Raw genomic sequence first — 14,991 nt, 5'->3', positions numbered from 1 at the left:
GCCATGGCTCACGGGCCCAGCCGCTCCACGGCATGTGGGATCCTCCCGGACCGGGGCACGAACCCGTGTCCCCTGCATCAGCAGGCGGACTCCCAACCACTGCGCCACCAGGGAAGCCCCACCCAGCTTTAATGGTTATTAAATCGGGACCAATCCTGTTTCACTTATACCCTGACCTACTTCTCCTCTCCTATGTTATGTTGAAGCAAAGCCTCAATATTATTATTTAACCCATCTATGTATATTTTTAATGAATATATGGTATCTCTTTAAATATTTAGACAATCCCGTTTTGGGACATTCATGGCTTTTATTTTTATCATTCAAATTATAACACCACAACTGCCACCACGTATTTCTTTTTTTTTTTTTTTTTTTTTGCGGTACGCGGGCCTCTCACTGTCGTGGCCTCTCCCGCTGCGGAGCACAGGCTCCGGACGCGCAGGCTCAGCGGCCATGGCTCACAGGCCCAGCCGCTCCACGGCATGTGGGATCTTCCCACACTGGGGCACGAACCCATGTCCCCTGCATCGGCAGGCGGACTCTCAACCACTGCGCCACCAGGGAAGCCCCCTACCACGTATTTCTAATTAATGAAACACCAACAGCTCTTTCACATCACTTTTACATTTTTTTTGTTTTTTATCCTCATAACTTCCTGTCAGGTAGGTAGAATAGGTTATATTATCCCTATTTTAACAGGGAATTGAGAAGAATTTTAGAGCCCAATGCCAAATTGTTGGTAAATAGTAGACTTAGAACTAGAACCCAGTGTCTTAAATCTATAGTTAGTTCATTTTCAACTAAACCTTGCTAACTTAAAGTTATTCATAAAAGTAATACATGTGGTAGAAATACACAGCTTTAAATTTTTCTGTATAAATATTCATTGAACACCCATTAAGTATTAGATACTATGCTGGACACTTTCCTGTTTAATCATCACATAAATAGTATGAGATAAGTGTTATCTCACTTTACAGGTAAGGAATGCAGACTCAGGAAGGTAAATGTCTTACCCATCATTACACAGCTTATAAGTAGTGAAATCTGGATTCTGATTTAGGCCTTCCTGCCTCCAAGTTCAGTGCTCTTTCCACTTTTCCCTATATTAATATTTCAAGGACTACCCCTTTTAAATTAAAAAAGCAAAAATACTTTTTGGACATATGCTTTTAATTAACTCACTGTATTCAAAGGCATGTCCATATAATTTTCACGTCCAGCAAATTCAGTTTATTTGTAACCTTATATACCAAGTCCTGTGAAATGCTGTGTGTGTGTAATGCTTTTTATAATGGAAAAATCATTTTTTGTAAGGTTATTTCTTGCTGGCAAACTTTTAGAATTTTACTGAGTGAATGGTATGTGCAAAGATATGGTGTTACGGAGGATATAAAGGGTACTCACACATGAAATATGTCTTCAAGCAACTTACAGTATAGTTGTGAAAATAGTACAAGGTAGAAAGTAAATGCCATAGGAACAGAAAAAAGTTATTTGAAATAATGCTGCTATCCTTCATACAGGCATAGTGCTTTACAGATGTCATTTCATTCAATAATTTATAATATATTGAATACCTATTATGTATAAAGAGCTGTATTAGGGTGTGTAACAGTGAGGCAGACAGACAAGGCTTCTGCCCTCACTGTTATCACTAAAAATCAAACACTTCAGAAAGAGAAATCTGACAAGATATTTGTATAGTCCTTGTCTTAGTCCATTCAGGCTGCTATAACAAAATGTCACAAACTGTGTGCTCATAAACAACGGAAATTTATTTCTCACAGTTCTGGAGGCTGGAAATCTGAGATCAGGGCACCAGCAACATTGGGTGAGGGTACTTTCCTGGGTTGCAGACTTATCATTATATCCTCACTCGGCAGAAGGACTCAGGGAGCTCTGTGGGATCTAGGGCACTAGTCTCATTTGTGAGGGCCCCGCTCTCATGACCTAGTGACCTTCCAAAGGTCCCACCTTTTAACACCATCATTTTGAGTGTTAGAATTTCAACATGTGAAACTGGGGGGACACAAACAGAAAAGTCTAAAGAATAAAATTTCATATAAATACCATATTTTTTTAAAATTGAAGTATAGTTGATTTACAATGTTGTGCTAATTTCAGGTGTTACAGCAAAGTGATTCATATATATATATATATATATATATATATATATATGCACACACACACACACACACACACACACACACACACACACACATATATATATATTCTTTTTCAGATTCTTTTCCACTATAGGTTATTACAAGATATTGAATATAGTTCCCTGTGCTATCCAGTGGGTCCTTGTTTTTTTTATCTGTTTTATACATAGTAGTGTGCATCTGTTAAACTCCTAATTCTAAATACCATCTTAATCAGATATGGGTGAGACTCAAGGTATGCTTCATTCTAAGAAAATTCCCCCTAGCCGTGATCCTGTGAAATCAAACAAATTATGTGCCTCCAAAATACAATGATGGGACAGGTATAGAACAGACATTTCATTCCAAAAGGGAGAAATAGGAGAGAAAGAAGGGTAACAGATTCCAAGCAAGTCCAAAACCCCAGAAGACAAACAACATTAAATCTTAAAACTTGAGAACAATCTTCTTTAATTAGATGTTCTGCTCTGTGGGGCAGAGGTCTTACCTTCCAGACCCACCTGAGGCATGGTGTGGGGGTGGTCTCACCCTCTGGACATACTGGGATATGCTCACCTCCCATGGCTTTATTGGGTGTAGCCACACAGCATCTCTCATGGGTTGCAATTGCATGCTGGTGGTTCTACCAGTCTGGGGCCCCAAGGGTGGCCTGATGGCTTCACTGGCACTGCCCTAGTAGTGGCTTCCTTCAGCGACCTTGCCCTCAAGTGACCCTCTGCTTGGGTTGTGGACCCATGGCTCCAGGTTGCTTCATCTTTCTAAATCTAGGTGGAGGTAGCCATGCCCCCGTGGCTCTGCTGGGCAGGATAGAGCCCCCATAGCTTTGGGCAGTACCACTTTGATTTAGGCAGAGGTCGGTCATCTGGCCTGTTGAAACCCAGGCAATAACCCCACCCATCTACCACTTTTTGAAACTGAGGAGGCAGCCCTAATGATCTCTCTCTCTCTTTTTTTAAAAAAATTTTTATTGGAGTATAGTTGATTTATAATGCTGTGTTAGTTTCTGCTGTACAGCAAAGTGAATCAGTTATATATATACATATATCCACTCTTTTTTAGATTCTTTTCCCATATAGGTCATTACAGAGTACTGAGTAGGTTCCCTGTGCTATACAATAGGTCCTTATTAATTATCTGTTTTATATATAGTAGTGTGTATATGTCAATCCCAATCTCCCAGTTTATCCCTCTCCCCCTTCCTCCCCGGTAACCATAAGTTTGTTTTCTACATCTGTGACTCTTTATACTTTGTAAATTAGTTCATTTGTACCTTTTTTTAGATTCCACATATAAGCAATATCATATGATATTTGTCTTTCTCTGACTTACTTCACTTAGTATGATAATCTCTAGGTCCATCCATGTTGCTGCAAATGGCATTATTTCATTCTTTTTATGGCTGGGTAATATTCCATTGTATGTACCACATCTTCTTTATCCATTCCTCGGTTGATGGACACTTAGGTTGCTTCCATGTATTTCTTGGCTATTGTAAACAGTGCTGCAATGAACATTGGGGTGCACGTATCCTTTTGGATTATGGTGTTTCTCCAGATGTATGCCCAATAGTGGGATTGCTGGATCATATGGTAGTTCTATTTTTAGTTTTTTAAGGAACCTCCATACTCTTCTCCATAGTGGTTATATCAATTTACATTCCTACCAACAGTGCAAGAGGGTTCCCTTTTCTCCACACCCTCTCCAGCATTTATTGTTTGTAGACTTTATGATGGTTGCCGTTCTGACCTGTGTGAGGTGATACCTCATTGTAGTTTTGATTTGCATTTCTCTGATGATAAGTGATGTTGAGCATCTTTTCATGTGCTTTTTGGCCATCTGTATGTCTTCTTTGGAGAAATGTCTATTTAGATCTTCTGCCCATTTTTTGATTGTGGTGTTCATTTTTTGACATAGAGCTGCATGAGCTGTTTGTATATTTTGGAGATTAATTCCTTGTCAGTTGCTTCCTTTGCAAATATTTTTTCCCATTCTGTGGGTTGTCTTTTCATTTTGTTTATGGTTTCCTTTGCTGTGCAGAAGCTTTTAAGTTTACTTAGGTCCCATTTGTTTATTTTATTTTTTGAATTTATTTTATTTATTTTTGACTGTGTTGGGTCTTCGTTGCTTTGTGCGAGCTTCTCTAGTTGCAGCGAGTGGGGGCTACTCTTTGTTGTGGTGTGCGGGCTTCTCACTGCAGTGGCTTCTCTTGTTGCAGAGCATGGGCTCTAAGTGTGCAGGCTTCAGTAGTTGTGGTGCACGGGCTCAGTAGTTGTGGCTCACGGGCTCTAGAGCACAGGCTCAGTAGTTGTGGCACACAGACTTAGTTGCTCCGCAGCATGTGGGATCTTCCTGGACCAGGGCTTGAAACTGTGTCCCCTCCATTGGCAGGTGGGTTCTTAACCACTGAGCCACCAGGGAAGCCCCTATTTTTTTTTTATTTTCATTACTGTAGGAGGTGGATCAAAAAAGATATTTCTGCTATTAATGTCAAAAAGTGTTCTGCCTGTGTTTTCCTCTAAGAGTTTTATAGTGTCTGGCCTTATATTTAGGTCTTTGATCCATTTTGAGTTTCCTTTTTCTTTTTAAATAATTAATTAATTTATTTATTTTTGGCTGCTTTGGGTCTTCATTGCTGCACTTGGGCTTTCTCTAGTTGCGGAGAGAGGGGGCTACTCTTTGTTGCGGTGTGTGGGCTTCTCATTGCGGTGGCTTCTCTTGTTGCAGAGCACAGGCTCTAGGCATGTGGGCTTCAGTTGTTTTGGCATGCGGGCTCAGTAGTTGTGGCTCGCAGGCTCTAGAGTGCAGGGTCAGTAGTTGTGGCTCATTGAGTTTACTTTTGTGTATGGTGTTAGAGAGTGTTCTAATTTCATTTTTTACATGTAGCTGTCCAGTTTTCCCAGCACCACTTGTTGAAGAGACTGTTTTTTTCTCCATTGTACACTGTTGCTTCCTTTGTCAGAGATTAATTGACCATAGTTGCGTGAGTTCATTTCTGGGCTTTCTGTCCTGTCCCATTGATCTGTGTGTCTGTTTTTGTGCCAGTACCATACTGTTTTGATTACTGTAGCCTTGTAGTGTAGTCTGAAGTCAGGGAGTGTGATTCCTTCAGCTCTGTTTTTCTTTCTCAGGATTGCTTTGGCTATTCAGGGTTTTTTTGTGTTTCTATATAAATTTTAGAATTTTTTGTTCTAGTTTTGTGAAAAATGCTGTTGGTAATTTGATAGGGATTACATTGAATCTGTAGATTGCTTTGGGTAGTATGGTTATTTTGACAATATTGATTCTTCTAATCCAAGAACATGGTATATCCTTCCATCTGTTTGTGTCATCTCTGATTTCTTTCATCAGCATCTTATAGTTTTCAGAGTAGAGTTCTTTTGTCTCCTTAGGTAGGTTTATTCCTAGGTATTTTATTCTTTATGATGTGATTTTCCTTGATTTCTCTTTCTGATCATTCATTGTTAGTGTTTACAAATGCAAGAGATTTCTGTGTATTAATTTTATATCCTGCAACTTTACCGAATTCATTGATGAGCTCTAGTAGTTTTCTGGTAGCATCTTTAGGATTTTCTATGTATAGTATCGTGTCATCTGCAAACAGTGAAAGTTTTACTTCTTCTTTTCCAATTTGGATTCCTTTTATTTGTTTTTCTTTTCTGATTGTCATGGCTAGGACTTCCAAAGCTATGTTGAATAAAAGTAGTGACAATGGACATCCTTGCCTTGTTCCTGATCTTAGAGGGAATGCTTTCAGCTTTTCACCATTGAGAACAATGTTAGCTGTGGAGCCTTGATGATCTCTGAATTACGTTTATGGTCCTTCTTTCCTTGTCTTGAAGAATAGCACATGTTCACAGCCGTATAGTCCTGTCCTGTAAAATCTAAGTCCAACAGCCTTCCTCATTCCTTCTTCTTCAGTTCAAACGGACTGTTTTCCTGCTGGGGTGGCTGATTCAGTCTGTGGTTCAAACCCATACTAATCTCTTAATCACAAGGTGGCTTGGCTACACCCTGTTCTCTCTGGAACAGGCTTTCTCATTTCTTTCAATATGGATAGGCCAAAAAATTTCCATTTCTGCATCCTCTTTGGTTAACAATTCCATCTCTAAGTCGTTCTCTCTTTTCACATTTTACTATAAGCATTCAAAAAGAACCAGGCCACTCCTTAAACACTTGGCTTAGAAATTTCCTCAGCTATATATCCAATTTCATCACTCACAAGTTCTCCTTTCCACAAAACACTAGGACATGAACACAGTTCAGCAAAGCTCTTTACCACGTTATAACAAGGATCGCTTTTCCTCCAGTTTCCAATAACATGTTCCTCATGTCCGTCTGAGACCTTAACAGAAGAGCCTTTACCATCCGTCATTTCTACCAACATTCTGTTCACAATCCTTAGGTATACTCTCCAAGAAGATTGAGGCTTTCTCTATAGCTTTCCTGTTCTATTTCTGAGCTCTCACCAGAATTGCTTTTAATGGTTCGTTCATGGCAACATAGGTTTTTTCTACTATGCACCTTAGAATTCTTCCAGTCTCTATCTGTTACCCAGTTCCAAAGTTGCTTCCACATTTTTAGATATTTGTTACAGAGGCACTGCACTCTCGGTACCAATTTTCTGTCTTAGTCTGTTTGGGTTGCTATAACAAAATACAACAGACTCTGTAGTTTGCAAACAATAGAAATCTATTTCGCCCAGTTCTGAAGGCTGGAAGTCTGATACCAGGATTCCAGCAAGATCAGGTTAGGGCCCTCTTCTGAGTTGCAGACTTCTTGTACTTTCACCTGGCAGAAGGGGCTAGGAGCTCTGTGCGATCTCTATTATAAAAGCCCTAATCCCATTCATGAGCGGTCCACCCTCAGGATTTAATCACCATTACATTGGGCACTCTGATTCCAACATGTGAATTTTGGGGGGACACAAACATTCAGATCAGAGTGGTCCTCTTGAGAAACTATTAAATCTTTCTAAAAATTATTATTATTAAAACTTTGTCTTTTTAGAGAAACTTAGGGTTCACAGAAAAATTGGGTGGAAGATACAAATTTCTTATATAATCCCTGCCCCCACACATGTGTAGCCTTCCCTATTATTAGCATCCCCCACCAGAATGGTACATGTTACAAATTGTTGACCCTACATAGACACATCATTGTCACCCCAAGTTCATAGTTTCACTCTTGCTGTTGTACATTGCATGGGCTTGGACAATGTATAATGACATGTATCCATCATTATGGTATCATACAGAGCATTTCCACAGCCCTAAAAAGCTTCTGTGCTCTTTTTATTCATCCCTCCCCCACCCCAATCCCTGGCAACCACTGATCTCTTTATTGTCTCCATCGTTTTCCAGAATGTTACATAGTTGGAATCATACCTTATGTAGCCTTTTCAGATTGGTTTCTTTCACTTAATAATATGTATTTAAGTTTCCCCCATGCCTTTTCATCGCTTAATAGCTTATTTCCTTTTAGCCCTAAATAATATTTCATTGTCTGGATATACCACAGTTTATCCAGTCATCTACTGAAGGAAGTCCATCTTGGTGGCTTCCAAGTTTTGGCAGTTATGAATAAAACTGCTATAAATATCTGTGTGCAAGTTTTTTTTTAAGATATTTTTAAAATTAATTAATTATTTATTTTTGGCTGCATTGGGTCTCCATTGCTGCACGCGGGCTTTCTCTAGTTGAGGCAAATGGGAACTACTCTTCATTGTGGTGCGCGGGCTTCTCATTGCGGTGGCTTCTCTTGTTGTGGAGCACAGGCTCTAGGTGCATGGGCTTCAGTAGTTGTGGCACATGGGCTCAGTATTTGTGGCTCGTGGGCTCTAGAGAACAGGCTCAGTAGTTGTGGCACATGGGCTTAGTTGCTCCGTGGCATGTGGGATATTACTGGACCAGGGGTCGAACCCGTGTCCCCTGCATTGGCAGGCGGATTCTTAACCACTGCACCACCAGGGATGTCCCTGTGTGCAAGTTTTTATGTGAACATAAGTTTTCAACTCCTTTGTGTAAATACCAAGGAGCACACTTGCTGGATAGTATGATAAGAGTATGTTTAATTTTATAAGAAACCATAAAAATGTCTTCCAAAGTGGCTATACCCATGAGCAATGAATGAGAGTTCCTGTTGCTCCACATTCTTCCTAGCATTTGGTGTTGTCAATGTTCTGGATTTTGGCCATTCTAATAGGTATGTCAGTCTTTTTTTTTTACTAGCAAAATTTTACAGAGCAGCAATATGTTTGTGAATTTTCCTGTTTTTCCTGGCAATCTCAAAAATATTCAAAATTGAGGCTAAGGCTGCACAAGTGCAAAAGTTCCCCTGAAAACACAATGTAGTTGCATTGCAGAGGTTATGATTGTTAGCTTATTGTCAGTAGTGAAAGAATGTGGTGTTGGCATGTGCATGCCAGTTAGTTTTTTGGATAAGGAATATCCTAGACAGGAGACACCATGCTTGTCCAACTGGTTGACATAATGCTGCAGTCTGTAACAATGACTCAATAAAATGCTTTTAGACAACAATACTTGCTTATTAAACATTTGAAATATCTTCACAAAAATTAAAGGTGACATATGTCCAGAGAATGCACTTGGGAGGTATCTATTTTCGTATCCAAATATTTGAAACCTCTTCCAGAATATAGATCCCTGCAGTAAACTTCCTTTTAAAAAATGCTGCCATGTGGACAGGAAGTTAAATTGCCATATATGGTGATAATGGAATGTTTTACATTTTTATTATCCAATAGAAATATAAAGTAAGACACATATGTAATTTAAAAATTTCTTAAATAAATAAAAGAAAGCTAAAAAGAAATCTTCCATTAAATAAAAGAAAGATAAAAAAAAAATCTTCCATAGGGAATTCCCTGGCAGTCCAATGTTTAGGACTTGGAACTTACACTGCCGGGCCTGTGTTCAATCCCTGGTCAAGGAACTAAGATCCCACAAGCTGCGCGGCACAGCCAAAATAAATAAATAAATAAAAGAATGCTAAAAATATCTAACAACATTAATAAACTGTAAAATAAACAGGTGACATTAATTTTAATGTTATATTTTATTTAATGCAACATATCCAAAATATTATCATTTCATTGTTGAGTCAGTATGAACAATTACTGAGATTTTTATACTTTTTGTACTAGGTTTTCAAATAATATTATTGAATGGAGTGTGTGTTTTATACTTATGCTACATGTCAATTTGGACTAGCCACATTTCAAGCACTCCTGGACAACACAGTCCTATTATTTCCCAGCCCTCTGTCATTTTCTGAACCATTTGAAGGCAAGAAAATCAGTGTGTCATTGAAATAATGTCCAAATGCCCTGAGCTGGCACACACCATCCATCATTACTATTATCTTTTCAGGAGTCAGTCCATTAAAAGTAATAGCCGTATCTGAACAGCAGGCTTCTGCTACTTGCTGAGGGTTACTAGACATTGTCTCTTGAATAAGACATGCAGTAGTTTTATATTTATAAATAGAGTTCTTCCTTCGGAATCCTCTGCATTTTCTGCAAGAACTCCTGCATATTTCAGGCAGACTGCCAGTTGCATATCTTCAGATAACTTCCAAATCACACTTTGATCTGCACACTTTTCAGACTTATTCAGAAGTCTGTTAAGTCTTTTCATAGCTCTATACTTAAAAAACAATTCCTTCTTCCATAGTCACATATTCAAGGTCACCAGATGTTATAGTGTGGCCCAGATAGAAAGGTTTTGATGCATCTCTAGTAAACAGAAGATACTTTATTTTCAATGACAGTAAATGTAGTGGGATGTAGAGGAAAGAACCAGTTGTAGTTGTTGCCGTGCTTCCCAAAAACATATTTGTACCTTTTCCTCATCTGTGTCCACATGTCATTTTTTATCTTAAACAAACCATCATTTTTAGTACTGTAGCGCTCTGTTTTGTCACAGCGTTTGGTCTAAGTCTCTTTCAGTACAGCCCAATAATACTCATCATTAGGTTCTACAAGGATGGTAGAGTAAATACAGATACTTTTTCTGAGCTCCATGCGTTCCACTTCTGAAATGTTTAAGAAATCTTTTGTGTTAGGTGGGTGAAGGTGATGGTGCTCATGGTCTTGAGTTGTACTTGTGTCGAATGGTAATTGACCCAAACATAGTTATCAAAACAGAGCAAATTCTCCCAACCAGTGTACCCTTAAAAAATGATACAGTACAATCATAACAGAAACCATCTTTCAGGCATTGAGAACAGCGCACACCTCAGTTGGGGTCCCTGTCACCCAGGCGGTCCAGAGAGGACAGCTCCCTGCTGGGCCGTTGTACCTGCAGGAGGCCGCTTCTCTGTGGTTTTCGAGAAGGGGGCAGGTCTGGAGTGTCGGCTATGGGGTGGTACCCAGGGTGCTGTGAGTTTGAGATGCTCTGGAAGTTCAGGGCGTCTGGGAATATCAGCCAACAATAAAATTGATAATGAACACAGACTGAGCCACAGACAGCTCTAGTGTTGACCAGACTTCAATACTCAGCAAAAAATTTAGTTTTACATGCTGTTTGTGTATGATGTTAACTTGCATTGGGTCCGATTTAAGACTTTTGTTTATTTTACTTATAATATTTATTTTACTATTTCACTTTAACTCTCCAAACTTTTTTTTATTTTCCACCCTCTAAAATCTCCAAACTTTCTCTTCTCCACAGACCTTTTAAAAAATACCCAGATATTTTCCCATTCTCTGTGCTGTATGCTTTTGTGGACATGTGTTTTTAATCAGAGTATCTTCTATACTCTTTCCATCATGATCTGTAAGAATTAAAACTCCTTAGTTGTGACTTAAACATACCACCTATGGAGCTTATGAGAATATACCACTTTCTGATATCACTGGGACTTTTTTTCCTATATTAAGCCTGTGTCAATGTATCTTTTCTTTTGTTTTTTTTGTTTGTTTGTTTTTTGCGGTACGCCGGCCTCTCACTGTCGTGGCCTCTCCCGTTGCGGAGCACAGGCTCCGGACGCACAGCCTCATTGGCCATGGCTCACAGGCCCACCCACTCCGCAGCATGTGGGATCTTCCCAGACTGGGGCACAAACCCGTGTCCCCTGCATCAGCAGGTGGACTCTCAACCACTGCGCCACCAGGGGAGCCCTTTTCTTTGTCTTAAAATTTTTTATTATTTATTTTTTATTGAAGTATAGTTGATTTACAATGTTGTGTTAGTTTCAGGTGTACAGCAAAGTGATTCCATATATATATATATTCATATATATATATATATATATATATATATATATATATATATATTCTTTTTCAGATTCTTTTCCCATATAGTTTATTACAAAATATCGAGTGTAGTTCCCTGTGCTATACAGTAGGTCCTTGTTGTTTATTTTATATATAGGAATGTTTATATGTTACTCCCAAATTCCTAATTTATCCCTCCCCTGCTCATTGGGAATTTTTTTTAACATCTTTATTGGAGTATAATTACTTTACAATGGTGTGTTAGTTTCTGCTTTATGACAAAGTGAATCAGCTATACATATACATATATCCCCATATCTCTTCCCTCTTGCATCTCCCTCCCTCCCTCCCACCCTCCCTGTCCCACCCTTCTAGGTGGTCACAAAGCACGGAGCTGATCTCCCTGTGCTATGCGGCTGCTTCCCACTAGCTATCTATTTTACATTTGGTAGTGTATATATGTCCATGCCACTCTCGCACTTTGTCCCAGCTTACCCTTCCCCCTTCCCGTGTCCTCAAGTCCATTCTCTAGTAGGTCTGCATCTTTATTCCCATGCTGCCCCTAGGTTTTTCATGACCTTTCTTTTTTTTTTAGATTCCATATATATGTGTTAACATACGGTATTTGTTTTTCTCTTTCTGACTTACTTTACTCTGTATGACAGACTCTAGGTCTATCCACTTCACTACAGATAACTCAATTTCGTTTCTTTTTATGGCTGAGTAATATTCTATTGTATATATGTGTCACATCTTCTTTATCCATTCATCTGTTGATGGGCACTTAGGTTGCTTCCATGTCCTGGCTATTGTAAACAGAGCTGCAATGAACATTGTGGTACATGACTCTTTTTGAATTATGGTTTTCTCAGGTTATATGCCCATTAGTGGGATTGTTGGGTCGTATGGTAGTTGTATTTTTAGTTTTGTAAGGAACCTCCATACTGTTCTCCATAGTGGCTGTATCAATTTACATTCCCACCAACAGTGCAAGAGGATTCCATTTGTTCCACACCCTCTCCAGAATTTATTGTTTGTAGATTTTTTGATGATGGCCATTCTGACTGGTGTGAGATGATATCTCATTGTAGTTTTGATTTGCATTTCTCTAATGATTAATGATGTTGGACATTCTTTCATGTGTTTTTTGGCAATCTGTATATCTTCTTTGGAGAAATGTCTATTTTTGATCAACAGGTCAAATATGACATTTGAGATCTTACTATTCTCTTAGATTTAATTTATTGTTCTTAATATGTGTTAACCAGTGATTTCTAACATATAGTCCAATGAAGAAAATTCTATTGATGAATACTCATGTAGTATATATTACATTGTATTAGAAGTATCAAACCTTTGGTATTTTGTTTGATCCATTTTTAAATATGCCCTGAAAGAGCTTTTAATGTGCTAAATTGTATGCAATTCATATTTACTGAAGTACTTTAAATGTTCTTAAAGAATTCCAAAAGGGAAATATGAATTTTTCTATTTTTTATATCTTTTCTCACTTTTCAGATGCAGCAGCTTGAGAGACAAGTTATTGATGCTGAACGTCAAGCAGAAAAAGCTTTCCAACAGGTAGGGTATAGTTTTAGTTAAAAAATTGTTTTCTGGGCTTCCCTGGTGGCACAGTGGTTGAGAGTCCGCCAGCCGATGCAGGGGACACGGGTTCGTGCCCCGGTCCGGGAGGATCCCACGTGCCGCGGAGCGGCTGGGCCCGTGAGCCATGGCCGCTGGGCCTGCGCGTCCGGAGCCTGTGCTCCGCAGCGGGAGAGGCCACGACAGTGAGAGGCCTGTGTACCGCAAAATAAATAAATAAATAAATAGAATTGTTTTCTGCCTCTACCAATATAAACATTGTTTTGCCCAAAACAATCCTGAAAATAGTCTTCAGCTGTCCTCCTCATTGTATCATTTTTACTGTTCATGAGCTGGTTCCATAGAGAAAATGGAGAATTTAACTTTGTTTTGCCCCTTAATAAATTTTCAAAAGGACAAAAATGCTTCTATTCAGAAGTTTTATCTTACTTATGAAAAAAATCAAATATGACTTTTATGGTTATGCCTAACCATAATGACATTTTATGTATAAATATGTTCATGGCAGCTTTATTTATAGTAATAAAGAGTTGGAAATAATATGAATGCCATTTTATAGGAGAATGAATTAGAGAACTGTATGTATTCCATGAAATATTAAACAACCATTAAAAATAACTATTACAAAGAATATATACAAATATGGAAAAATGCTTAGTTATATTAGGAAAAATATATATAGATTTTTATATTTAACATGTTAATAGATATGGGGGGAAAAAGTCAAACCTAAGAGTTTAAAAAAAAAGCTGTTAGGAAACATCCTGAAATTTGTGTTTGTGGAATTATGGATGATTGGTTTTTTTCTTCTGTGTATTCATACTTTCTAGTTTTTGATTTTGGTACTACTTTTACTTTAAAAAAATAATCTTTTGATAAATCAACCCTTTCTGGGCCTTGCCAACAGTAAAATGAGTGGTTTGGATGAGCCCACCAGCCTTAAAGTTTGTCTAAGGAGCCTAAATTGATCATTTCACATTTTATGAAAAGATCTCTGTCAGATTCAGTCAAGTCAAGAATTTCAGAAGTCTTAAATACAAAATTATTTCTTTCAAGGAGTGTATATTCAATTTCTTATACTTGCTCTAAGTTTGTCATATTTCTTCCTTCAGTTTGAGTATTACCAAATCTTGTTTTCACCTAAAAGATTTAATTTTACTCAGTAGATTGTTTTAGTGGCTTGACTAAGTTAACCCAATTTAACCTAATCCTTAATTTTTTAAAATTAATTATACTTGAAGATAAAATCTTAAAACTTTATTATGCAAAATTTCAACCACTACAGGAGTAGAGAACATAGTATAATGAAGCCCTGTCATCACCTTCAGCAGTTAGTTGATGCACAGCTAGTATATACCTCCACCCACTTCTTCCCTACCCCCACACCAGGTTATTTTGAAACAAGTCCCAGGTATTATATCATTCCACCCAAGAGTATTTCAGCAACTCATCTAAAAATAAAGACTTAAAAATCATAGCTACAGTACCATCACCCCACCGAAAAATTACCAATAATTTTTTAAAACCTCAAATGTAGATTTCGATACAAGTACTAGTAGTAATGGTAAGGATGTATGATTTGCTTGTTTTTTTGTATTTTATATTCTTTAGTTGATGGGACCAAATAGTAATTACTCTACATATATCTATAAAAAGCCAATAATTAACAGTAAAGTCATTAAAGGTCACTTACATTCTAAAAGAAAGACTTATGTTTATATCACTCTCTGTCACTCTATACCAAATGTCTTTTTCTGTGGTGGGCCGTATATGTGCGTCCCTGTTCAGCCTTCAGCCTTTTGCAGCATACGTTTGTCATTTTGTCGACCTCTCTGACTTTCATGTCTCCTTCCCTTTCTTTCCCTTTCTGACTTTGGCCTTTCCTGGTGACATCTTTCTTTATCTCTGTACCCGTGGCTGTCTCCATACGTTTCTCTGTCTATTCTTTCCTAGCTTTCTTTTCCCTTCCCTTCCCTTTTTCTC

General features: G+C 38.2%; 2 protein-coding genes across 2 annotated transcripts in view; one reads left to right on the top strand and one right to left on the bottom strand.

Annotated features, from left to right (window-relative positions):
* The window catches only part of PLEKHH2 (pleckstrin homology, MyTH4 and FERM domain containing H2), a gene marked incomplete at its 3' end in the record, with an annotated part of 109,803 nt that overhangs the window by 22,630 nt on the left and 72,182 nt on the right, over window positions 1-14,991 (top strand). The window contains exon 3 of the mRNA XM_081253957.1: window positions 12,925-12,987. Within this exon, the coding sequence (XP_081110083.1) occupies window positions 12,925-12,987 (63 nt within the window). The remainder of the gene's footprint in view (window positions 1-12,924; window positions 12,988-14,991) is intronic.
* C1GALT1C1L (C1GALT1 specific chaperone 1 like) lies at window positions 9,408-12,783 on the bottom strand (the record flags this gene model as incomplete). Its single annotated transcript, XM_081254583.1, is given in 8 exon segments — window positions 9,408-9,677; window positions 9,680-9,841; window positions 9,843-9,945; window positions 9,947-10,122; window positions 10,126-10,291; window positions 10,293-10,398; window positions 10,490-10,602; window positions 12,761-12,783. Coding segments are annotated over 8 exon segments (1,119 nt in total).

The sequence above is a fragment of the Mesoplodon bidens genome (assembly GCF_964165515.1).
Source record: "Mesoplodon bidens genome assembly, chromosome: 14".
Classification (NCBI taxonomy): domain Eukaryota; kingdom Metazoa; phylum Chordata; class Mammalia; order Artiodactyla; family Ziphiidae; genus Mesoplodon; species Mesoplodon bidens.
Note: the sequence above shows the minus strand (reverse complement) of the source record. Positions and strands in the feature narration are given on the sequence as shown.